General features: G+C 40.6%; 2 protein-coding genes across 2 annotated transcripts in view; one reads left to right on the forward strand and one right to left on the reverse strand.

Moving 5' to 3' along the window:
* Window positions 1-7,893, reverse strand: part of nuak1b (NUAK family, SNF1-like kinase, 1b) — a 30,300-nt gene extending 22,407 nt beyond the window's left edge. Inside the window, exon 1 of the mRNA XM_088997036.1 lies at window positions 6,057-7,893. Coding sequence (XP_088853162.1) covers window positions 6,057-6,332 — 276 coding nt within the window. The 5' untranslated portion in view covers window positions 6,333-7,893. The remainder of the gene's footprint in view (window positions 1-6,056) is intronic.
* A 2,650-nt stretch (window positions 7,894-10,543) lies between these two features.
* Window positions 10,544-27,364, forward strand: mov10l1 (Mov10 like RNA helicase 1). The gene is made up of 26 exons (XM_088997037.1): window positions 10,544-10,827; window positions 10,906-11,093; window positions 12,919-13,078; window positions 14,268-14,380; window positions 14,466-14,653; window positions 14,740-14,880; window positions 15,742-15,996; window positions 16,084-16,284; window positions 18,317-18,431; window positions 18,515-18,692; window positions 18,776-18,846; window positions 19,857-19,948; window positions 20,018-20,073; window positions 20,253-20,347; window positions 21,298-21,373; window positions 21,454-21,635; window positions 21,720-21,866; window positions 21,935-22,056; window positions 23,749-23,848; window positions 23,949-24,095; window positions 24,187-24,360; window positions 24,432-24,581; window positions 25,456-25,563; window positions 25,654-25,794; window positions 25,871-25,962; window positions 27,229-27,364. Exons 1-26 carry the CDS (start codon window positions 10,740-10,742, stop codon window positions 27,254-27,256), a joined length of 3,408 nt encoding a protein of 1,135 aa, XP_088853163.1. The 5' UTR covers window positions 10,544-10,739; the 3' UTR covers window positions 27,257-27,364.
* Window positions 27,365-27,427: the final 63 nt, after the last annotated feature.

Raw genomic sequence — 27,427 nt, forward strand, 5'->3', positions numbered from 1 at the left:
AACCGCAAACCAATCCCACTTGCCAGCTGGCTAACGCAGCTACGCTTGTCCTTAAGTGGAACCCGATTAGCGCCATTCGACTGCGAATGGCGCTAACCCAACAAGGCCTCTGCCAGGTACGGAGCCGAACCCCCCGTCTGGTTTGCAACTAACCGTTTGAAGTGAAACGCGGGCGCTTCGCTCCGCTGGACCCCGACGACTTTCTTGCTCTTTCTCAGACCATTAAAACAGATGAAAGATTCACCGCCGAGCTAGCCCATCCCCGTGTTTGCTAAAAGTCCCGTGCAAGGAGGTTGGGGAGGATGGAGGTGGGGGGGGGGTCATTCTAACGGAGAGATGTATTCACCACAAGATCGTAAGACTTCATCAACGGGGCTGCACGGAGCGCAGGAATGTTAGCGTTTTCCCTTTTCCGTACCTCTCCATTGTTAAGTCGTGATGTAATGTGATGCTTTAAGATTATATTCATATAATGCTGTTATGCTTGGGAGAGCGGCTCTCCTTGAGAGAGGGTGGGTGTGTTTATCCTCCGAGCCCATATACAGTGATACCCTGGCTTACGGACTTAATCGGTTCCCAGACAGAGTGTGTAAGGCGAAAAGTGTGTATCCCAAAAATTAATTTCCCATAGGAAACCATTAAAATGAGAATAATCCGTTCCCAAAATCCCCATAAAACATAATTTTCTACTTTCTAATTTTCTAAGCCTTAAAACTACACAAAATATACCTTTTTATGTATAATAAATGTGCTACTGATGGGTTAAAAGTGATCGTTCGTTCCTGGTTCATCGCTTCTTGAGGGTGTTAGAAGTGGGATGGACAGCAGGGACATTATGAGGTCGGTTGAGGAGAGACAGAGAGGAAGAAGATAGACGCGCTGGGAGAGCATTTATATAAGACGGACAGGATGTGACGTAATGGGATGTGACATCATGTAAAGGGAGGCAGGATATGACATATCAGGATGAAAATACCACTTATAATGCGGTGCACCTTATGTATGGAAAATAGTTTTAAATATGTCATTCAATGAAGGTGCACCTTATAATGCGGTGCACCTTATGTATGAAAAAGGTTTCTAAATGTGTCATCTGTTGAAGGTACACCTTATATTCCAGAAAATACGGTAAGATACAATCCATTTCTGAGGCAGCGCCATGCGTCCATAATTACCTACAGCGTTTGTGTGCTAATTTTCCATTAGCCTGTCAATGGGATTTTACATTGATGTTAGCATTACATTGAATGGGAATTGCCAGCGAGTCAACTGTGTGAAAAACTACACTCCTAAATGTCACATTTGAACACCCAACGCCTCATATGAACAACTTTTGGGGGGCTTTCAAACCTTTCAGTTTAAAATACGGGGCAGATACCACATCAGCCGGTTCTTGTGAAATGGGGTATCCCCCTAATGGGGACGCAGAGGATTTGATATTGGACTTGGCGGAGGTTAGCGCTCTGTCACTTGGGGTTCCCCCTGCTGTGAGCGTTCGTTTTCATTTGTCACTTGCTATCACCGCAACCTTTTCAACATCGTGGTGTTAATGGCGGACGCCATGGCAACAAACACACACCCGTCTCACCGCTCCATAAAAAACATGAAACAAAATCCAGAAGCGTGCGTGAACACATGGGCGTACTGTATGTCAATACACCGCTCCGTGATTAATTGCGTTTCGTTCTGCCCCCAGATTGCCACTCTCACCATATGGCGACGGAGATTAAAGCGGACAACCGCTCCGTTGCACTTTCGCTGACGTGACGATGGCCCCCGTGTGGCATCGTTCTTGCTAAAATGTCGGCAGGCCTTTCCACACGTTACCCGTGGACGTATCTAATTGCTTTCTAGGATTCAACAGAAGGCCATCGCGCCCACTGCTTCTTTGCTAACTGCCGTGCGGGCAAACAGGAGAATCGCCCTGAGGCACTGGTGTCCAAGTCAAGGCCCGGGGGCCAAATCTGGCCCGCTACATCATTTTATTCGGCCCGTGATATCAAGCAAATCAAGCATGTGAAATACCATGATGCTTGCTAAAGTCGGAACCGATATTTAAAATTGTTCCATGTAAACCACAATAAGAGACATCAAATTTGAAAGCTAGTTATGTCATGATCTGGTTGCCGACCAACGGGGGGCGCTGTCGGCCCCGCCTACACCTGCACAGGTGCTGGTCCTCCCGATCAGATTGGCGACCAGCGGGTAGCGACGTCAGCCCTGCCTGCAGCCTCGCAGGTGCTGGTCGTTTAATCATTGACACTTAAAAGGACACCCGGCACGACCATCCGGTGCCGGTTCATTGTTTATTTGCTGCTTGGTTGCCGCATGCATTGTGCATGTGTTTGTTTAACCTTGGCGGACTTTTACTTTTGGTCTTCTTTTGCTACTTTGTATTTTTTCCATTCAGATGATTTTGATGTTTTACATTTTGTTCCTGCTGACTTTATTTTAATACAATTTGTCAAACAACCTCCTGCTCCCTTCTGCCTGCTTTTTGGGATCCGAACCCGCCATCACCACCTCGCAAACCGTGACAAGTTATTCATTAATTTGTTGTGCACTCTGTATGTAATATATAGTAATAAGAGTAATAACGAGTGAATGCTGGCGCGCGTGGCTGCCGCTGCTCACCCACAGAAAAACTTATCCTGTGACTATAAAGTGACCGTGAGAATTTTGAAAGGCGCTTACAACTGAAATGTATTATTATTAATAATAATATTGATTTTGAGGATGACAAACATTCAAATCAGCGTAAGAAACCTTGGAAACCTCAGAAAAAAAGTTAATTCCTAAGTGATATGGATCTGGAGTTATCTGAGCTTGAAATGGGGGCGGCTGTACAAAAATACAATACATATTGGTTTATATAGCGCTTTAACAACATCTGAAGCTGTAACAAAGCGTTAACATGGACATAAGGTAAATGCTGCCCCCTCGTGGAAGGGAAAAAACATTGCCAGAGGTCTGACCAGTGCTTTATCGGCAGCCCCGCAAGAAAAAACAACACCCAAACAAAATCGTGAATGGCGCTCCACGTCAAGGTTTTCAATTCTCAAATAAATTTGGGACTGGCAGTCATAATAATAATAATAATAATAATAATAATAATAATAATAATAAATAATAATAATAATAATAATAATAATAATAATAATAATAATAATAATAATAATAATAATAATAATACATTTCATTTCTAAGCGCCTTTCAAAAACTCTCAAGGTCACTTGACAGTCACAGGCTTAGTTTTTCTGTGGATGAGCAGTGGCAGCCACACGCGCCAGCGTTCACTCAACCCGTAAGTAACTCAAATAGATAGAAAGCTAGCTCGCGAGCTAATAGCTAGCTAATAGCTAGCTAGTAAATGAGTTAAACATTAGGTCTGACAAATAAGTCTCGTGTTGCTTCTAAGAAGCAGTCGAAATGTTCCTACTTCATGTCTTATTATTAGCTTGCAAATATTTTGGGATATCTTGAGTGGTCCTTTTTTTCCCCTTCCTCCGCCACAATTTGAGATTTATAATTTGGCTTTTAAGATGGAAAAAAAAACACTAAATCATCGAGGCAGGCTGGTTTCCATGCAGCCTTTGCTTGCATGCTTTTGCATAACTTGAATTTAAAAAAAAATATTTACACAACCCCAAAAGTGTAGCTTTCGAGTAAAGTCATCATAACCCAGGCTCTTGAAGCCAAAAGCATGAGCTCATTCACTATCTGCATAAGATACCACCAGTCAAACGTTGCGCAATTTAATGAGCAAAACATGTCACGAAGCTGCGGCAACGTCGATAACAAAACAAACGGAGAGAAGGTCCAGGGATGGCGGTGTTCGGAGAGTTGAGGGCGGGGGCGGCGGGGGACACACGCCGGTGACCTATATTTAGTTCCCCTTTTGGTATTCTCAGCCAATGGAAAGTTCCTTGTGTCCTGCCAGGTTGGGCATGTGGGGTCAAGTTTTACCACACATGGAAAACATCGGACATAACAGGACTGTTTGGGATGTCATACACCTCAAACGTGATGATGTCAAGGGCGGTGGGCAAATGTACGGTCTACACCGTTGCTGGCTACCTAGCTAGCTATCTATTTGCTATCGATTACGTGTCTAACTATCTAGCTAGCTAGCTATTAGTTATCTATTAGTGAGATAGGTAGCTTGATTTATTTGAGTTATTCCCGGTTGAGTGAACGCTGGCGCATGTGGCTGCCGCTGCTCACTCACAGAAAAACTGATCCCGTGACTGTAAAGTGACCTTGAGAGTTTTGAAAGGCGCTTGTAAACGAAATGTTTTATTATTATCTCAGCCATATTCTGAGACTAGTTGTCACAAAGTACAAGGATGTGCTAAAATATATATATATCTTTTTTTGGCTATCTGGCTGGCTAGCTATTAGCTATCTAGCTGGCTGGCAATTAGCTGTCTAGCTGGTTGGCTGTTAGCTGTCGAGATGGCTATCTATTAGCTATTTATTAGCTCTCCGTTAGGTAGCTGGCTAGCTATTGGCTGTCTAGCTGACTGGCTGTTCGCTGGCTATCTGGATATCTATTAGGTATTTATTAGCTATCCATTAGCTAGCTGGCTAGCAGAAAAAAAATAGTTAATTCCGTAATGATGTGGGTCTGGAGTTATCTGAGCTTGAAATAGGGGCGGGTGTACAAAATACAGTGCAACATATTGGTTTATATGGGGCTTTAACAACAGCTGACGCTGGAACAAAGCACTAACATGGAAAATGGGAAATGCTGCCCCCTTGTGGGAAAGAAACAAATATTGCCAGAGGCCATGGCCAGCGCTTTATCGGTACCCAAGCATGAAAAAAAAAACCCAAACAAATTTGGGAATGGCGCTCTATGTCATATTTTCAATTCTTGAATAAATTTATGAATGGGAGTGAATGAGTTAAAGCTAAAGTTGGGTCGAATTGAAATGTGCATTTTCAGGGCTAACATTTGCTAACATTGTAAACAAAGTCACCCAAACGCTTAATTAGCCAACACAAAAAAATGTTCTCATACTGAAAAAATAAATAAATGTCATGCTGTTAAGAGCTAGCTGTAGTTGGGTCAACTTGAAACATGCATTTTCAGAGGTTTGCGAACATTGTGAACAAAGTCACTAAAATGCTAAATTAGCCAACTCCAAAATAAAGTGCATTTTCCTGACATGTCTCCCCCTTCCAAGTTTGATTTAAAGACCCCTGAAGTATGTGCTTTTGGGGGTTGCATGGGACACAATGCATTTTTTGCAACCATGTGGCCACTTAGGGGGAAATATCTTGCTTCTCCTAATATAATAATATCATCTGCCTGGTTAATGTTCTACCATGTTGACTGTTTGTCTTTTTCTCTGTCCCAACAAATCAATCAATAGGAACACAGTCAAAGTTTAATCAGCTCTTTTATTATTGATCATTTTATTTATAGTTTTATTGTTCAGGTGTTTATCATTCTTTTAATTGTAAAGTGTCCCTGGGTGCTTTGAAAGGCGCTTGTAAATTAAATGTATGATTATTTTTATTATAAACCTCGGTTTTCAAACATCTCGGTTCTCCAATAATTCGTATTTCGACCAAAATTTGTGTTTTTTATGCCTCGGTTTACAACTGAAAATCGGTTTTGACCAAACTGAGCGCACCTGAATGCAACAGTCAACTCCCCTGTGCTTCCTTATACGTCACTTCCGTAAGTAGTGTCTCATTCTGACCGACGCCACGAGAGTTCAATTCTGAGCAGGTGTGTTTGCATTATTCAATCACGATAAAAAAAAACAGATATTGATTATAATGGGAACTGTTTCTATTTTTGACCAAATTGGTTTTCGAACATGTTTCTGGAATGGATTATGAACGGGCTGGGCTGTACTTTATAGCGAGCGGTCTCTAATTCCGTTAGGAGTATAATAACCAAGTACAGATTCAATCACTGAGGGAAAAAATAAAAGTCAATTCGGATTTCTGCTTGTCTCAACCATTATTGGGCATTAAAAAGGGTGTCGTGTATGTCTGCTTGTATTGTCTTTCCAATGTAACGTGTATGTGTAACGCGTTACCTCTCTGCCGGAGTGGCGTTCAATGGCCTTCTTGACTTTGCCGTACGTGCCTCTCCCCAGCGTCTCGAGCAGCTCGTAGCGGTGCTTCAGGTTGTGTTTGTGGTGGTGTTTTTTCACGCCGGGGTTCCTCCTGTCGCCGTCACCGCCCGCCGTGTTCTCCTCGGGTGAGCGTCCGGCGGGCAGCGGTGGGGTACGGGGTTCACCCCCACATGTTTGACTTCTGGGGGGCTCGGGGCGACTCGCCCCGCGGCGGGGTGCCAAGTACGGTCTTTCCATCTGACTCACTTCGTCTAAGTTAGTTAGCAATCACAAACTAATACGCTGTAATACTCGCAGGTCTAATAATAATAATTATAAATAAATAAATTACAAGGAATAACAAACAAGCTACTTGTCATATTTGTCCACGTGGAAGCAAACATTTCCAGATTGTCTTTAAAACGATCGTATTAACGACCTAACCATCTACTTAACGTACAAGTCTACAAAAAAGGACGTATCTTTCATTAAAAAAACGGATATTGAATGTGTAATAATAACGTATTATAATATTAAGTCAGCCTATCATTCGACTTGAACAAGTTATATAGTCTATAATGCGCCTCTAATAATAAATATATCACATTGGGCTACTCCTCATTCGATTAGTAAGGTCTGTCCGTGTGTCATTTGGGGCTTGCTCGCATCTTCTGTGTTCCCGAACGCTGCCAACATCACCGACTCACATCGACAAGGCGAGAAAGCTGCGACGAAACCGGCGTTTTGGATGAAGATGACCCTCATGTTTGCCCTCCGCTCATTCATCCGGACTCAGCAGCTTGTCGCCGTGCGCTTGCCGGTTCCGTGCCGCGGTCGACCCGGGTTGAGGTGTGCGGTGCTCGGACGTGAACGAGAGCGGAGACGCTGCGGATACTGCCATGGTCGTTTTACTGCTGACTAGCTCCCTCCCTTCCTCGGTCTTTTTACTCTCTCGCGTGTCTTGCTTGTTTCTGATTCCTTTCGCTCGCTACTTTTCTTCTTTTACTCAACGTCAAAAGGAAGGAAGGATCCGAGGCCGGTGGGCGGGGATTGCGCGGTCATCCTCTTTCTTGTTTTGGTGTCTTGCTCCTCCTTTGTGAGTTTGCTCTCTCTCTCTGTCTCTCTGGAAACCGCTGCCTGCCGCTGGTGAAGCAGAGGGGGCGTCGCTGGCGTCTCCCCCTCGCCGACTACCATTTACTCTTTTACCTCAACATTCGTCTATCTGATCCCCTCTCGTTCGTTTCTTTCGACATTCAACCATCTCCTCGGAACACTGCTTTAATAAAATGTACAGCACAAAGCAAGTAAAGAATATCAGGGACGTACAGTTTGGTTTGGTAAGTGAGACAGTGCTGCCCCCTACTGTTATTACCTCCCTGCTTGTGAGACGTTAAAACAGGGGTCTCAAACTCAATTTACCGGGGGGCCGCTGGAGGCAGAATCTAGGTGAGGCTGGGCCGCATCGGTTTTTCCACAAGAAAATCACAGATAAAACATTCCAATGTTCTCAAAATCTTTATTTTTAACACACACAAAAATGAATTAAATGGAAAAATGAATACAAAAATAAATGAACCAGTAATAAATAAATAAAATAATTTAATGACCTAAGGCAGTTACAGACGACTGAAAAAAAAACCACAGGAAAACTAATTATTTTAATAAAGTTTCAAATGTCTGTATTCACAGTTCTTTAACCTTTAACTTTCTTAACATAAAGAAAATATTGAACATTAACTGTCCTAAACATTGCTTATCTTGCCTACTTGTTCAGCTCCACACACAAGCTTCATTCATATCAATCACGCGGGCCGCACTAACATTAATCTTACATATAAAGGTGGGCCGCAAAATATTATTTTGGGGGCCGCATTTGGCCCGCGGGTTTGATACCTCTGCGTTAAAACATAAGAAAGCCACATTTATGATTAATGTACGTCAAATTGGATGTACAGGTACCTTTATTCGTCTCGCAGTGGAGAAATTTACATTGCACATCAGCAAAGTTATGAAAGGAAGAGTAAAGGAAAGAAAGAAGTAGAAAAACAAAAATACAGGAGCTCCTGGAAAGGCAGCCACTCTCGCGGCGCCATCTTGAAGTCAAAAAAATAAAATAATGACAAAACAAAGACACAGAGAGTCATTCATTCTTCAGCACTTGCTGTACCCTCTTTGGGACATGAAACAGCATGAATCATTTTGTCATTAAAATGGCCAGATGTGTTTACTAATCTAATATTCTTAATAGTAAGACAGAAAAAACAAAAAATCAACTTGTGTAGACAGCCAACAGGCAAGTGGTCGAGAGGGAACCAAAAGCGCGAGATTAATGATAATAATAATAATAATACATTTCATTTATAAGCGCCTTTCAAAACTCTCAAGGTCACTTTACAGTAACAGGATACATTTTTTTATGTGGGTGAGCAGCGACAGCCACACGCGCCAGTGTTCACTCAACCCGGAAGTAAATAGATAGAAAGCTAGCTAGCCAGCTAGTAAATAGCTAGCCAACATATAGCTAGCCAACAATAGCTAGCTCGATTGTCACTAGGAGACATTTTCAGTTTGTTTTTTGACTTCCATGTATTATTTTAATGTTTTATTGAACTGAATTGTACACATCTTTCTTATGTTACAGTTAAGCTTTTATGTTGTCTCGTGTCGCCACCACAAATGGCCTCCTCTAGTTGCACTATAAACACTTTTGAAATGACTACTTTCACTTAAGATTAAGGCAATGTTATTTCATCTGTCCCAATGAACTTTTCCATTACTATTTGAGTTTTGTCATATTTGTCACATTAATTTGGCCATGTTCCCGTCAAATATAATTCAGCATGCCTGTGTCACAATCGAAATGTTCTTGGATTCACTTTCATCTGAAGCAGTGGAAACAATTCCAGTGAAGACAACACATTTGTGTAAAGCAATTGAACAAAGAAAATCAACTTGGTGACAATTGAGCATGTATGGCATGTGCTCATGCGCTGAATGTACATCCACTTTCCATGCAATCAGGGATGCTTGGTTACATAACACACAGTATGTTACTGCATGTTGGTAATGGTGACCACTGGTGAAGTAAATACAACAAGGAAATTAACCGCTTGCACAGTGAATGTTCAGGGTGGAGTGAAGGGGGGTTGGGGGGTATAATGGGTTCCTCCTGAGCCCACACCACACTCATCACTGCTGAGGTTTTTGGGAGTTAAGTCACCCTGTTACTGTTTGCGCAATCCTGTTTACAGATAAAAGTGACAGAAGGACTAATGGTTGCAAAACCCACATCCTTGGAGGGTATGGAAGCAAGCCTGCTTTTGTTGTCTCTGAAAATGCAATAGTTTCGACCTATTTGAGGGTTGTCTTCTGCTTAGGGGGTGGATGGGTGGCTTGACCTGAAGTCGATTTCGACAGGCGTTCTGTTTTTTGAGGGTTAACACCGACCCCTTGTGGTTATATTCACGTTTCACAGAGACCAGAGACTATTGGCAGTGGTCCCAAACCGTTTTTGTGTCACGGATCATTTGAGACAACCATCTCTCTTATTGCTTTTTAAATTGCCAGTTTTAAAGCCCCGGTACTGACAATAAAGATAATTATAGAGTCATTCATTTTATTAACATCGATGTTCTTTCTTTCATCTGAAACTGTTTTGTTCTCCTGTACAACCAATGTTGAATAAAACGACAGAATATACATACTGTGTGTTCTGCGTGGCAACACACTTTCAAAGTGACTTTGCAAAATTACATTTGTGATATTTGTTGTGTCACAGTGACTTTCCTAAAACGTTTTACTTTGTAAAGCTGGAAGAATAGAATCCGGGCTACTTCTTGCAACCCAAAACTAAGCAAAAGACCTAAAGTCAGATTTACTTTTGGTCCAATATTTTTCGCAGTATGGAGGCCTCATGATAGTTTCCCCTTTTAACGGCAACGGTTTTAGCATGCTAGTTAGCATTAGCGCCTCTAAGTGCAATGTAACGTGTTACGCTAGTTAGCATTAGCGCCTTCGAGTGTAACATTGCTAGCTAAACCGTTTTAAACAAGTGAATTTAGTGATTATTCTGTGCTTCTTGTACGAATATATATTAGAAATAAATTAAACTGCCAATTTTAAAGTCCCGGTACTGACAACAAAGATAATTACAGAGCCATTCAACATAACAATATATATTTGAAATGATTTAAAATTAACAGCAAAGCTAGCATAGAATGCTACTCTTCTTTGCCCCCCACAGAGCCCCAGGCCATTTGTCGATCGACGCACCTTCAGCCTCACATTTGAGCACAACTATCCAAATGTAGAGTTGGTTAATTTCGCTGTGGAATGCTCGTTGTCAATTTATAATTTATATCGTGCGTACAAGTCACCGTTTAAATATACCAGACGCACAAACAGTTTTTTTTTGTGTGACGGTAAGTAGAATAATTAAGGCGTCCCGTAGCTGAGTGCTATTATTCCTATCAAAGTGAGTCTAATTATCAACGCTTCGGTTAGCTAATTATAATCTTAAACCCGGTAAATTGTGCCAAATTAATTCAATTAGCTTACACCTGGGCCGCGAGGGTCGGTTGTGCGCCACAACATCGTGTTGAGCATGTTTGACCATTACGTTATCCCCCAAGCAGGTTTCCATCAACCAGAGTCACTTTATCCAATATGATCTCCGCCATAAGGTACACGCTATCCAAATTAATCTCCCCGTTGTGGATGACAGCACAAGTGGAAGCCGGCGGCGATGCAGCGGGTAAATTCTGGCTTTTACTTTCCCCACTGAATTGACATTTGTTTCCGAGCCGGCTGGTGCAATTGTTTTGGCGTGCAGAATCTGAGACCGTTCGCCATCTCACCGATGGCGTGGTGACCCAGCTGGGCTTGGACCACGGCCTCGTGGACGATGTCATCTACTTCACGAGCGGCGTGGTACTGGGTGGGGTGCCTCTCAAAGTCGGGGACGTGGTGAGCTGCACCGCCATCGCAGATGGTGCCCAAGGCGGATGGAAAGCCCTCAGGGTGAGTAGCACTCACGTTAGCATGGACAATGTGTATTTGAGGCTATTAGTACATGCAGATGTCTCAAAATGCTCATAGTCTGGACTATAAAATACACTTACTAATTACCTGTTAAGAAAATAATATTAGAGCAAAAGTAATGATTCTGCTCATTATAAAAGTACAGAGTGAAATGTCATACATGTTAAATCTCACGATTTGGTTGGGAGACTCCCGATTTTGACCACAATAGTCACAATACCAACTTTACATTACAGACAGTTCATTTGTAAAGTGAAACAAAAGAAAATGTAAAAAACAAAATACATTTTATACTAATTGAATGTATAAATAAACATTGAAATCATGTTTAGGTTTTATTTACCTCTAATTTACACTTTTGTAACCCTCACATTATTTTAACACGCACCATAGAGTCGCGAGTGTGAAAATCTCCCCATTTATAATTTCTAAAAGTTGAGATGTATGAAATGTACTTGTACTAAATGTGTCAAAATGCTCATATTCTGGACTATAAAATACAGATACTAACTACCTGTTGAGAAAATAGTATTAGAGCAAAAGTAATGATTCTGCTCATTATAAAAGTAAAAAGTACAGAGTGAAATGTCATACACAATTTGGTTGGGAGACTCCCGATTTTGACCACAATACTCACAATATTAACTTTATAAAACAACTCTTGACAAAATACAGACAGTTCATATCTAAGGTGAAACAGAAGAAAATGTAAAAAAAACAAAATACATTTTAATAATAATAATCCATTTCATTTCTAAGTGCCATTTCAAAACTCACGGTCACTTTACAGTCACAGGATCATTTTTTTCTGTGGTTGAGCAGCAGCAGCCACACGTGCCACCTTTCGCTCAACCAAGAAGTAACTCAAACAGATAGAAAGCTAGCTTGCTAATAGACATACTAATTGAGTGTATAAATAAACATTGAAAACAGTTTTGTGTTTTATTTACTTCTAATTTACACTTTTGTAACCCTCACATTATTTTAACACGCACCATAGAGTCGCTAGTGCGAAAATCTCCCGATTTATAATTTCTAAAACTTAAGATGTATGAAATGTACCTGTAGTAAATACAAATGTGAATAGTTTTACTGTCAAATGTGTATAATGGACGCTTTGACAGAAGAAGGAGGGAAAACAACTTTCAAGGAGGTTGTCACGAGAAGCAGATTTCTCAGTATTACAGTATATGTTTTTTATACACTTTATTTACTGTAATTGAGCACTCAAAGCTAACATGGCATTGACATATCTTATTTAGGGTTGTTCCAACGTTTTGGAAAGTAAAATAATTTAGATTTAATTCAATTATCTTGCTAAAATCAACCCAACAAGGGCTTATTTATTGTTTGTAGGGCAATGCTGTTAAAATAAAAAAAAAAACTTGCTTTGGACATACTCTTGGCCGTTGAAAATAAATGACAATAGCGCAGACATGTTTAGTTTTAATTTTAAAAAAAATAGTATGCCATTTTATTTATCAGCGCGTTTCAAAGCTCTCAAGGACACTTTACAATCACAAAACGGAAATAAATAAAAGATTATAAATATTGAACATGCCGAATACTAAGGATTGTCAGGCTAACACATTGTCAGGACAGATTTGCTCTTCACAGATTCCAGACAACGGGATCATCTATGATGATTTTATTAAACTACAGCTCCATATAATTACTCTAATTTTGACCATGTTGCGATTGCATAGTTCAAGGTCGAACTTCACCTTATGTATTCTTTGCGGCGACACTGGAAACAAATTTTGTTCTAAACCGAAGACCTTGAATTTTGAATTGTGTTATATAGGTTCTGAAGAGTTCTGACGCTTGGGAGTCTGGAGAAGGGACATCTTTGGAGGACGACTGCGCTCGGCTGCGCCCTCTCGTCGGTACCGTCACGTCATTTGACGGCCAATGCGGCCGCATCAACCGGACGACTTATTTCTCGCGCTCCAGTCTCTGCGAAGGTACTTTCATAGAATCATAAAATGAAGTTGGATAAGATTTATAATAATAATAATAATAATACATTTTATTTCAAGCACCTTTCAAAGCTCTCAAGGACACTTTACAGTCACAGACAAGTATAGATATAATAATAAGAAATAAAATACAATTATAAATAGAATCCAATCAATAAAATACAATTATAAATAGAAAGAAGAGGTTGATCTACACAGAAAATGAAATTTTAAATAAATTTAAGCTATCTATTAGCTGTATAGCTGTCCGGCTGGCTGGCCACCTGGCTGGCTAGCTAGCTAGCTATTTAGCTAACAATCTAATGGCTATCTAATAGCTAGTTAGCTAGCTTCCCAGCTAGCTTTCTAGCTATTTGAGTTACTTCCGGGTTGAGTGAACGCTGGCGCGCGTGGCTGCCACTGCTCACCCACAAAAAAAATTTATCCTGTGACTGTAAAGTAATAATAATAATAATAATAATAATACATTTAATTTCTAAGCGCCTTTCAAAACTCTCAAGGTCACTTTACAGTCACAGGATACGTTTTTCTGTCGGGTGAGCAATGGCAGCAGTGACTCAGATAGAAAGCTAGTTAGCTAGCTAATGGATCGATAATAAATAGCTAATAAATAGCCAATGGATAGCTAATAAATAGCTAATAGATAGCCAGATAACTAATAGCTTGCCTGCCAGTGTGCCAGCTAGCCTGGCAGACAGCTAGCTAGCCAGCCAACCAGATAGCTAGCCAGCTAACCAGTCAACCAGAATTTAGTTGAGAATGAAGTTGTTATATTTTATGAAAATGGCTGAAAAATTTAGAATTGAGTCTTTTTTTTTTCAGAAAAAAATTATAGGAACAAAGATTATGCAAATTTTTGTCAAGTAGAAATATAAAATGTAAATTAATTTTTTTAAGTCATAAAAATAAAGCTGAAATATTCTACGGGTAAAGTCACGATACTGCAATTTTTTTAAGAAAAAAATAAACATGAGAATTTGAATCAGAATCAGAATCAGAATACCTTTATTCGTCCCGCAATGGGGAATTTGCAGTCCAGTGTGTTGAGAAAAGTGACCTTGAGAGTTTTGAAAGGTGCTTATAAATGAAATGTGTTATTACTATTATTATTTTCATGCAATATTTTTATTTTCTTCAAAAGTCTTGTTAAAAATTAAAACACTCTTATCTTTAGGTTACGAGCCCATGACAGGAGATTGGGTCCAAGCGTCATATTTTATCGATCCGACACATTGGACCACCCAGGCTCAATCGGTTTCCCCTTTGCGCTATTCACGTCTTAACCAGGTACAGTAAGATCTCTCCTTAATTGTGTTTCAGTCATTTATTATTATTATTTTTTTAATAACACTTTTCCTTCTCGTGTGTTCAGGTGCGTGTAACCAGCATATATGCCAACAAAGGTGTGGTTGATGAAAGCGTGTTCTTCTGCCTGGATTCTCTGCTGCTACCTACCGATTACAAACCTTCGCCGGGTCATGTGGTCAATTTGGTGATGACGGAGAGCAACCAATCCATCTACCGCTGGAGGGCTTTGTGCATGGCGCCGTCCGCTCTGGGGTAAAATGGTGCCCTCGCAATTCCGATTGAAGCTGTACTTCGGTTGTGCTCACTGATTGAATACAGATGACGATTTTGTTTTACAGGTTGAATCCAACCCTGACTCAGATGGCGCCAGCTGCATCGGAGAGCTTATTGGCAAACAAAGGAGGGCTGGATGTAAATTGTGATGGTCAGTTTGGAGACTTGATGGTGGGAGACCACAAGAAACTGGTGGTGTGGATACAGTAAGTCCTCAAATGACGTTGACAGAAAATGTCCACATTTTGAAATTTGCACACACAAAAAAAAAACAAATACAGTAAAGTCTCGTTATATCGATATCGGATATATCGATAGTCCCGGTTATATCGATACTATTTCTATGCACGCACGGAGAAAATTACATGCTAACAGGATCGGATATATCGATAGTCCCGGTTATATCGATATTTTTTCGGACTCCCTTGAATATCGATATAACGAGACTTTACTGTAATCATAATAATACATTTCATTTCCAAGCGCCTTTCAAAACTCACAAGGTCACTTTACAGTCACAGGATAAGTTTTTCACAGCATTCACTCAACCTGGAAGTAACTCAAATAGATAGAAAGCGAGCTAGCTAGCTATTAGATAGCTAATAGATAGCTATTAAGATAATAGCCAGATAGATAGCCAGCAAGCTAGATAGCAAATAGCTAGCTAGCTAGGTACCTAGCCAGATAGATATTTTGCAGTAAACATGAAATTTGAGTGAAAAATAAAGTGTGAAGTGTTGTGTCACATTATTTGTTAGTTTTTGTTGTTGTTTTGACTTCAAGATGGCGCCGCGGGAGTGTATATTATATTATATAATATTTTGTTTTTCTACTTCTTCCTTTCTTTTCTGTTTACGTTCATCACTTTGCTGCTGTGAAATCTACATTTCTATCACACTAATAAAGGCTAATCCAATCCGATTCTTGGTTTCAAAGCTCCCAATGATGAAAAATGGAGTCAGCCCTACTAGATTTCTGAGTGGCTGGAAAATAGCGTGCTCTCTGCATTGGGTTGGATATTTTTTATTTCAGTGAGTCTTAAAATGTTCTCCTGTTTCCCCAAATAGGAACAAAAGCTCAGAGACACACCGGCTCATGTTCTGCGACTTTGCCGGCTGGGACTCGGAAGAACAGTTCTTTCTGAATTCATGCAAAATGGCAGCCAAAGAACAACTTTTGTCCGAATCCGGTCCCGCTTCTTCGGAAGAACGAGGAAGTGGACCAGAGGAGACAAACCCCCCTGTCGGTGCTAGGAGAGAAGAACGAGAGGCGGATATTCCTCCAGGCGGACGACTGTCTGTCGTCGTCGGGTGCCTGGCAAAGTAAGCGTCGCGTGTACTTTTTAAATGCTGCGGCGGTGGCTTGTTGTCGTCAACATAGTCGGCTAACGATTTTAGCGCATGTATCAGGAGTTTGGGAAGCTGCGCCGAGCTGCTACTGCTGCACTTCTCCTCGTTCGTCATCGGGAGGCACCTGGAAGTGACGGTGCGCAACAAGGATGAGAGTCTACTACTCCCCTCCTCGCCTTACAGTCCCGCTGAAGCCAAGCCGGCCCCTGTGGCGCCTTCTCACGTGGTCTCCATCACTGCACCCAAGAATGCCGCACCGAGGTACCAAAAATCAACAAATGATGAAATTAGATGTTGTTTTTTTTTTCACTGATTTCAATCAAATTACATCTAATGTCTTCAGTTTGGATCGCAATCGACCATTGATTTCCATTAGTTTTCCGTGAGGGCTTTTTCTGTTGTGCTATAGGAAGTTATCCAATTTCATATAATCACCATGAAAATGATTTATTTACTATCTGCAACATATCTTTTCAATAAATTCGCTTTTGGAAGTGACATACAGCCATTCTTTCCAAAAAATAGACCGCATAATTAAATGATCTTCCACTAGATGGCGGGAAATCGTTATTTATACCTATGTGTTCAACTCAATTGACCTAAATGTCAGAACAAGGATATTTGTGATGAAGTTGAGATGAGATCGTAGTAATTTATTTGATCTAAAAAACAATCTTTATTTTTGGGTGTATCTTTGGGCGTTTAATGTCGTTTAATCTTTTGTTTTTAAGCAACGTTTTCTATTGAATACTATTATATACCAAACTGTTTACAGTTCATTTATATATTTTATAACTTTTAGTATCATTTTTATCATTTTATATTTCATATTATCGATTTTTATTACTGTACAACTACCTGTAATGTATACACAACTGTTATACTTACCCTGCTCTGCCTGCTAAAAGAGGTCGCCCGACACACGCTCGGAGTCCGAAGGAAAAAGCAGTGTATAATAACAATAATATGTTTCATTTATAAGCGCCTTTAAAAATTCTCAAGGTCACTTTACAGTCGCACGATAAGTGTTTCTGTGGGTGAGCAGCGGCAGCCACATGCGCCAGCGTTCACTCAACCCGGAAGTAACTCAAATCGATACAAAGAAAGCTAGCTAGCTAATAGATACCTGTGGGTCATAATAATTTTACGGGATGGATGGTAGTAAATAGTATTTAAATAATACTCAAAGAAAAGTATAATTGAGCCCACCCGATCGGCTGCCCAATTCAACATAGATTTTATGTATCTAAAAGTCGACATGGCTCAGATTTATCTCTATTTCTCCTAATTCACAGGATTTAGTTTTTTTCGTCGTATAATTTTGTTGCATTTTTTTTCGGCTAAGTGTCCGTGTTCTAGGGGTGCTTGCTTCAGGCATTCAGGAATTAACCTGCTCTGTCTACATCTAAGATTGAATCTGTTGCATCTGCACTGTATAACTACTGTATTGAGTGTAGTCACGCGTACAAGTGTGTGACATGCTGGCTAGCCAAAATAGTAGTACACGTTGCCGGCTGCTTGTGCGTTGCGGTGCCAGGGGGGGTCTGGCGCTCGTGGTCGTAAGTACGGGCGGTCGTGGTCGTAAGTACAGGTGGTCATAACTGGCGCCGGTCGTAACTCGGATGTTACCTGTACTGGTATCCCAGTACTTTTTAAATACAGGTATTTCAGTACTTTGGTCTCCGATGTGCCTGGCTAACCATCAAGTGTACATTTTTAACAAACAAGAAGATCACTATACTATCTTTTATACTATATATATATATATATATTTAAAACAATTATTTTTAAATTTGAAGTCACATTAAAATAGCCGCCATGTTCTCAAACACAGGTGTCAAAGTCAAGGCCCGCGGGCCAAATCCGGCCCGCCACATCATTTTTTTTCGGCCCGCGATTACAAATCAAACTTGTTAAATTCCATGCTGATTGCTAAAATCTGAGCCAAAATGTCATATTTTTGGATGTCAACCACAATAAAAGTCATTATTCTTGACTTCAGATTTGAAAACGAGTTATTCATTAATTTGCCGTGTGCTCTATATGTAATATTTGAAGGGATTTAAACATTCTAATGGGTTCCCCAAATTCCTAACGGCCCTCGAGAGGAAACCATAACTACAATGTGACTTTGACACCCTTGTCCTAAAACGTGCCATGACAATGACGTTTATTTGAAAATATACTTTGTGGAAAAAAAAGTTATTTGTAATTTCCCCATCAGCCCACAGGCGCGAAGCATTGCCGCTGGTTTCAACTAACTTTCCAACACGATTATCTGACCCTCGTCCAGGCTTCGCAACCGCCGTCTGCCGTGCTTCATACCTTCCTACGCGGTACCGCGGGCTTTGAGAGAATGTGTCGCTGGACAGAGAGACGTCCTGGTCGTCCAGCCGTGCTTGGGAGAGGTTGGAATTCCTGTTAAGTCGTCTGCATTTACACACAGTCGGCTTTTTACTCCTTCCTTGGATTTTTTTTTTTTTCCCACCAGGCGCTGTCAGCTTCCAACGCGCAATCCCGTTTCTCGACTCTGCTTTGGATGGAGGAGCTTCATGCCGAGAAAGAGCTGGGAGATTTCGCCATCCAAGGAGCGCTCCTCAGGAGAGGACCCGTTTACCTTCACCTGGAGGTCCTCGGCTTGGTCGAGGGGAGGCCCAATCTCAATATTGGTCAGTCATACCTTGAGAACGACTACAAAAATGATTTTGGTGGTGTACTAAGCGCCTTCTTGAGCCATTTTGCTGCTTTACAGGAGACAGAATTGTTCTGAAGAGTCCACAGAGCGACGGGGTTGTGATGGAGTATGAAAGCTGTGTCATGGAGGTAAAATATTTCCAGTGGGGCCTTGACTGTAGATTATTTTATTTTACTTGTCATTTCGGTTTTTGTTTTTTTTAGTTGTATTTTATTTGATTTGTATTTTAGTTGATTTCTATTTTATTTTATTTTATTTTATTTCTATTTGATTTTTTATTTTATTTATATTTTATTTTTATTTTATTGTTTTCTTTTATATGTGATTTTATTGTATTATTTTATTGTTATTTTATTTTTATTATTTTTCTTTTTATTTTTATTGTTTATTTTTAATAAACAGTTATTGTGTTATTATATTTTATTATATATTATATACATACATATTATATATTATACAGTTATTATATTTTATTTTTATAAATTTTTGTAGATGTTATTTTTATTGTGTATTTATTGTTTTATTGTTTGTATTATATTTATTTTGTTTTTAGTTGAAATTTATTTATTTTTATTGTATTTGTATTTTATGTTGTTTTGTTTTTTAATGTGATTTTATTGTATTATTTTATTTTTATTTTGTTTTTATTCAACATTTATTCTTATTTTATTTTTTGTTGTATTTGTATTTTATTTATATTTTATTGTGTTTTGTTTTTTTATGTGATTTTATTTTATTATATTTTTTATTTGGTTTTTATCTGAAATGTATTAATTGTATTTTATTTTTACTTTTTGTATTTGTAATTTATATTTATAATTTTATTTGGTTTTGATTTTATTTTGTTGTGTATTTTTATTGTATTTTTAGTTTATTCATTTTTCTTGGCCGTGTTATGAGGTTACAACCAAGGTTCAAGATGCCCGGGTACCTTCAGATGTCCAAAACATACGAAACAGCACATCAAGCGAATAGAAAATGAGAACGCTGACACGAAATCGATGCTCACATTTTATTTTGTTGATCAAAAATCTTATTTTTAGTGGACTAGAGCTGACAACCGACATTGAAATAAATTTCACAGTGTATGTTCTTAAAAAAAAACACCAATAATCTAAATTCTATTTTCTAATTGTAGATCAACGACGAGGACGTGAGTCTGAAAGTCAACTCCGAATTTCATCGCGGCTACCTTGGCGAACCTCTTGATGTGGAGTTCTGTTACAACAGGTGTGAAATCGTGCGGCGTCTCTCCGATTCGCTGAGCTTACTCGCTGCGCTCTTTCTCTCCTTGATCAGAGTGACCATGAGGCGCTGTCACCATGCAGTTGAGCAGATCAAATCTTTTGCGGAGAGTAAGTGCAAGCGCTTTCTAACGACTACGCACAATGTCCCATCATTTATTTATTTATTTGTTCCCTGAATTGCCCACGTGGAGCAACTGCTACACTATGGGGCAAATTTTTGGGAGCCCCGTTGTCGAGGAATTCCATTTTTTTGGTAGTTTGGATGACCTTGAACCATCGTTGTGTAGTTTTCTTCCCATGTAAACTTAAAGCACAGACCCCCCTGTGGACGGTGAAGTGGTTAGACGAAGACGACCAAACTAAAACATTGGATGGAAATGAGGTAAACAAAATAAAAATACAAGTCAAATATGAACTCATTTGCTGCCATTCCCGAATTTGTTGTTGTTTTTTTTTCTTGCGGGGTGCCGATAAAGCGCTGGTCAGACCCATATAATTTAGGAATTAAGTTTTTTGTTAAAAGTTTTCTAACGCTGTATTGAATGTTTATTTGGTCGGGTTTTGTTTTTTCATGCTTGGGTGCCGATAATGCGTTGGCCATGGCCTCTGGTAAATTTTATTCCTTCCACGAGGCCTTTTGTCCATGTTAGCGCTTTGTTACAGCTTGAGCTGTTGTTAAAGCACTATATAAATCTATATGTATCTACTGTGTGTGTTTTGTACAGCAGCCCCATTTCAAGCTCAGATAACTCCAGACCCATATAACTTAGGAATTAACTCTTTTCTGGTGAAAGAAGAGAGTTTAAGGTTTCTTAGGCTGCATTGAATGTTTATATAGTCCTAAAACTCATTATTCTGTGGATCCTGAAATTTGAGTGTACATGACAACAACTCTGGTACAGGAGTGTACACATTTTTTGCACATTCAACCTTGTTACTACGTTGCGGCATACAGTAAAAAAAAAACCCCACGGAAGCACGCACTGCTTGATTTCTTAGCTGGGGGGGTGGGGTCATTTTAATCAACAGAAAAACCTATCCTGTGACTGTGAAGTGTCCTTGACAGTTTTGAAACGTGTTTATCAATTAAATGTATTTTATTATTATTATTTATTTATTAATTATTTATGTGTTATTTATTATTTGTTTTTGTTATTAATTAATCAATTTATTTGTGTTGTTTATTTATTTATTTATTTATTTTTATTGTTTATTTTTTTAATGTATCTATTTTTATTGTTGTTTATTATTTTTTTTATTATTATTATTATTCCTTATTATTTTTATTATTATTTATTAAGTATTACGATTTATTATTATTATTATCATCAGCAGGCTCCAGTGCAGCAGAACGACCAGTTCCCAGACATTTCCGCGGATATGATGTCCAAAGCCACACAAACCAAAGGTACACGTACATCATGACGCATTGCTAGCAAGCATTTGCGTCACACGCCCCCCCCCATAAATGTCCATGTTCCATTCTAGATGGCACCCCCCCACTCAAACCCACACCGAGCCCGGGTCAATTTTTCAACCTTGACCTCAACCCTGCTCAGAGGGAGGCGGTAAAGAGAATCCTGGCCGGCGAGTGTCGCCCCATTCCTTACGTGCTATTTGGACCTCCCGGCACTGGGAAGACCATCACCCTTATTGAGGCCATATTACAAGTGAACAAAAAACACATCTTTCCTTTCTGACAACCCCCCCATCTCCATCGAAATTGAAATCCCTCTAATTCTTCCCCTTTGCAGGTGTACCACTTTCTCCCCAGTAGCCGCGTATTGGTGTGCGCGCCCTCCAACAGCGCGGCCGATCTCATCTGCGCCCGCCTGCACAACAGCGGCCTCATGCACGCCGCAAGCATGGCCCGTGTCAATGCTTCTTACAGGCAAGAAAAGGTACAAAAAATAGGCCCGTCATCTCATGGTAAATAATCCCGTGCGGTAATATTGCTGACTCCCGACAGTCCGTCCCCGATGTGCTGAGATTATACTCGAAAGCCGGCGAAGATCTCAATCATGCCGCTTTCCACCGCATCGTGGTCAGTACCTGTTCCAGCGCTGGCATGTTCTACAATATCGGACTCCAGTAAGTCATAGTTTGCATCTTCAAAGTCAGCTTTATTGTCAAATATGCTAATATGCATAACATACAGCACAGATTAAATTAATCACCTCTCGGACCCAGCGTGCAAGGCACTTAAAATGTGGCTAAAAAAGACAGACAATTGACAACAGATAATACATGTAATTTCTGAATGTAAAGTGAGGTAGTGTCTTATGTAAAGTGACGTAGTGTAGTAATGCAAAAACGAACAAAAAAAAGGTTGAAGTGAGATCTTGCAGAAAAAAAAAAAATTGTCCTCAAACCAACGTTTTACATCTTCCAGGGATGCATCTGCGCCATTGACGCATTTTGACATCCACTGGCGCCATTTTGTAACTGCACTGCGCCATCACCGGCGGATGTCTATTACGATTAGCGCATATTGCTGCAAATTGGGGTTTTCATGTTTACGTCTGTGTAAGCTCTCAGTCGTACAGGAGTGGTCCATCGATGAGAAGGTTTCTTCAGCCGTCATCTGTACTTCTTGAAGGTGTCGGACGTTTCGCCTCCTATCCAAAAGGCTTCGTCAGTGAACTAAAGTCTGACTGGTCGTATTTATATATCCCTAATGTCCGGACATGGCGGCGCCGGACACAGCTATGATAGGTCCCTACTCTCAGGTTGGTGGGAGCAGAGGACCACTCCCTGTGGCCCCACTGATTATTCCTACATTCCTGACTAACGACTGGCCTATTTGCCCCACTCCCACCGGTATCACCTCATCAGCATTACGAATGTTGCCTAACCTGTGTTGCTTAAGCAGGCTATTGTATGAATGATCCAAATTGAACCTCACCCCACCAGACCGGTTTAATGAGGGATTTAGTTGTTTTATGAGAATTGCTTCTTTTACCCCCCTTTCAAACCATCTATGTTCTTTTGCTAAGATTTTAACCTCATTGTCGTCAAATGAGTGGTTGCTAGCTTTTTGGTGCAAATGTACTGTTTTCATGTTTATTATGTTTGTTAAAATCATTATAAGTGCCTTGCATGCTGGGTCCGAGAGGACAGTAATTTCATCTGTGCTGTATGTCATGCATATTAGCATATTTGACAATAAAGCTGACTTTGACTTGACTTTGATCTGCACCACATATGACATACAGTAAAGTCTCGTTATATCGATATCGGATATATCGATAGTCCCGGTTATATCGATACTATTTCTATGCACGCACGGAGAAAATTACATGCAAACAGGGTCGGATATATCGATAGTCCCGGTTATATCGATATTTTTTCGGACTCCCTTGAATATCGATATAACGAGACTTTACTGTACTTCTGTTAAAATAGCGAAAGAAACAAATGTAGTTGAACAGCAATTGAAAACTGTTTGTTTTTCTTCAGCGGTTTTAACTTTTCGCCGTCTGCCATCTTGCCTTACGTAGTATACGTTGCCGGCCTGGCAGCGCGTTGCGGTGCTAGGCGTAGAATTACATTTTTTTAAATAGGGACTGGAGGTCATGGTCGTAAGTACGGGTGGTCATAAGTCGAGCCAGTCGTATGTCGGGTGTTAGCTGTATTTTGGTTTATTTCAAACCGTTTTGTATAATTCAGTAATCTAGTTAAATCGGGCTGCATCCATTTTAAAATGTGGCCCCCTTTTCAGACCTTAAATTTCCCAGTTGCATCCCTGCATCTCCTAACTTTTGGGGTTATCCCAATCCTCAGAGTCGGACATTTTACTCACGTCTTCCTTGACGAGGCAGGGCAGGCAACAGAACCGGAATCCTTGATCCCCATCAGCCTAATTTCAGAAAGAGATGGACAGGTCAGTGCTGTTTGTTGTTGTTTTTTTTTTGTTTTGTGTCCCTCCCCCGATGATTTACCCCCATCAGTTGACTGAGTTTATGTTTTGCGTCTGGCCTCAGATCGTATTGGCAGGAGACCCGTGCCAGTTGGGTCCCATCGTGAAGTCCAAGATGGCCTCGGCTTTCGGTTTGGGCTTGTCGTTGCTCGAGAGGCTCATGGCCAATCCACTTTATACCAAACAGGAATCGGGATACAACCCAAAGCTGGTGCGTGATATCGCCACAAATAAGCAATTTTTCGGAAGTCAAAAATGTGTCTCGGTGGGGCATCCCCGAATGAAACCGCTGAACTATCCAGGTGACAAAGCTGATCTACAACTATCGATCCCACGAGGCCTTGCTCACGTTACCCTCAAAGCTCTTCTACCACGGGGAACTGTGCGCCAGAGCATCCAAAGCTGTCGTGGACTCGCTCTGCCACTGGAAAACGCTTCCCAAAAAGGGCTTTCCTCTTCTTTTTCATGGCCTCAGGGTGGGTGAACAAATTGAACAATTTTTGTGTCCCCCTGACCACCATTGCGATCATGCTCTGCAACCTCCCAGGGCAAAGAAATGAGAGAAGGCAACAACCCGTCGTGGTTCAATCCGGCGGAGGCTGTGCAGGTCATGTTGTATTGCTGCCAATTGACCAAAAAACTCTACAAACCCGTCGACGCATCCCAAATAGGAATCATCGCCCCTTACAGGAAACAGGTTCATCTTTTCAAAACTTTCTCCCGGTAGACTTAAAAACCGCACTGTATCCTGTCTTTTCAAATGACATACATCCGCCATTACTGTGCTTAAACAAGCGAAACACATGAAAGTTAAAATTATGAAAATTTTACCTTGGCATACAAACTATTTTTCGGTATACACACAGAGCTGCCACAATAAGTGATGTTCGCGAACGAGCCCGTTCTCCTAACAACAAAATGGCAGCCTGTACACTTGACGCAAAAAGCTATCAACCCAGCTAAACAGAACTCAATTTATGAGGAACTAGATAAAATTATTGCAGAGAAAGTTTCAACTTTATTGATAGTTCAAAGGCAGGAGTGTAGACTGCAAGGTTAAAATATCCCATTAATCAAGCTCCACAAATAACCCGCACAAGCCATCTGTACAATTTGGAGAGAACATACAAGCAAGGGAACCAACTATTAATGAAGTTTCTAGTGCGTCTGCTTGTATTTGTTGCTGTTGCAATATCACAACTTCTAAGATGTACAACCCAGAGCTCCTTGAGACACTTTATGCAAAAAGCTATCCAGTCCATCAAGCCATCAACAACCATCACGGTAAAACCACTTTATTATACAGTACACTTTATTTAATTATAATACCATAGCACATTTATTATACATAAAATAAGGTATATTTTGTGTAGTTTTAAGGCTTAGAAAATAAAGTAGAAAATTATGTTTTATGGGGGACTGGGAGCGGATTATTCTCATTTTAATGGTTTCCTGTGGGAAATACATTTTTGGAGTACACACTTTTCGCCTTACACACTCTGTCTGGGAACCAATTAAGTTCGTAAGCCAAAGTATCACTGTATTTGTTATTTGTTTACCCCGTTCTCCAGAGCGAGAAGATCCGCATCCTTCTGGGTAAAGTGGGCCTTTCCGACATCAAAGTGGGCTCCGTGGAAGAGTTCCAAGGCCAAGAATTCCTGGTCATCATAACGTCAACAGTAGGCCATATTTGAAGACTAAATTTGTGATTTCCTCCCCGCTTTCGCTGACATAGATCAACTTTCAGTTGGTACTTTCCTGTGCAATAGGTGCGCTCTAACGAATCGGCGTCCAGTGCGGATTTGCAAAGCGCGCTAGGCTTTCTGACCAACCCCAAGCGCTTCAACGTGGCTACCACACGCGCCAAAGCGTTGCTGATCGTCGTCGGAAACCCTCACGTTCTCATTAGGGTGAGTGCCACAAAAAAAAATACATTTGCTACTATGTTTTTTATGGCCTATTTAACTCTATAATATCTCCCCTTAGGATACATGCTTCAGGTCACTGCTTCACTATTGTTTCAGCAACGGGGCGTATCTGGGCTGCGACCCCCCTCCATCCATTCGGGACTCTCAAATGTAAGCATTTTCCATCTTATTAGATTTCGCGTGATCACTGTGACAATAGCACGAGGATACATGGCATTATTTATAGTAAGCAATTCAACCATGAACATTCCTGACACACATGGGCTTAACGTACTCAAGATTAATAAAGCCACATTGGAAAAAAATAAATGCAGATTCTTTTGAGAGGATAACTGGAGTAATAATAATAATAATAATAATAATAATAATAGAGCTGATTAAACTAAACTGTGAATGCAATTCTTTAATTACATAAAATTTAGAGTGAATTATTTAGCTGCGTAGCTTGGTAGCTTTATCGCTCAGTAGCTTTGCCGCTCTATAGCTTTGTCGCTCGGGAGCTATAGGCAGCTATGGAGCTTTATAGCTGTGTAGCTGTGTAGCTTGGTAGCTTTGTAGCTCGGTAGCTATGGATAGCCATGGAGCTTTGTAGGTCGGTAGCTATAAGTGGCTTGGTAGCTATATGTGACTCGGTACCTGTGTAGCTCTGTAGCTTTGTCGCTCGGTAGCTATAGACAGCTATGGAGCTTTGTGGCTAAGTAGCTGGGTCGCTCTGTAGCTTTGTAGCTTGGTAGCTTTGTAGCTCGGTGGCTTTGTAGCTTGGTAGCTATAGATAGCCATGGAGCTTTGTGGGTCGCTAGCTATATGTGGCTCGGTAGCTATATGAGGCTCGGTAGCTGTGTAGCTCGGTTGTTGTGTAGCTTGGTAGCTATATGTAGCACGGTAGCTATATGTAGCTGTGTAGGTTGGTTGTTGTGCAGCTCGGTAGCTTTGTCGCTTGTAAGCTAGAGGTAGCTATGGAGCTTTGTCTCTCGGTAGCTAGATGTCGCTCGGTAGCTTTGTCACTTGTAAGCTAGAGGTAGCTATGGAGCTTTGTCTCTCGGTAGCTAGATGTCGCTCAGTAGCTTTATCTCGCTCGGTAGCTTTATGTTGCTCGGTAGCTTTGTAGCTCGGTAGCTATATGTTGCTTGGTAGCTTTGTAGCTCAGTAGTTAGCAAAGCTAGCCAGCTAGGTAGATGAGCTATCTATTTAGCTCGCTGGGTAGCTATGTTGCTCGGTAGATTAGCAAGGTAGCTAGCTGCATGGCCATCCGTCGATCCATCCTCACAATTTTACAAATTAATATTCTAATCTTTTTTTTTTTTTTTTTTTTTGAGGGGCGGGCAGCTTGTTCTTACTATTCCACATAGTTGTCTGCACTACTACAAAGCCACTACTGCTAATTTAATAACTTGAACTCCATCTTTATGTCGACAGATCTGCATGTAATGACAGTGCTGCATGAGACATTCCTTCCAATGGGCTTCGATGCTAAGTTGGTCTTCCACTTGCTACGTTGGCCAAGTGAGTGACGTCAACCCGACCTTTGTTTTGCTTTCCAGTGAAAGAGCAATAGACGCAAAGCGGCTCAAAAATAAAGATCCGTGTGCAACACGCGTGCGCGCTGTGTTTATTA

This window comes from Hippocampus bargibanti, linkage group LG05 (genome assembly GCF_051943395.1).
Source record: "Hippocampus bargibanti isolate YZ-2025 linkage group LG05, ASM5194339v1, whole genome shotgun sequence".
Taxonomy (NCBI): domain Eukaryota; kingdom Metazoa; phylum Chordata; class Actinopteri; order Syngnathiformes; family Syngnathidae; genus Hippocampus; species Hippocampus bargibanti.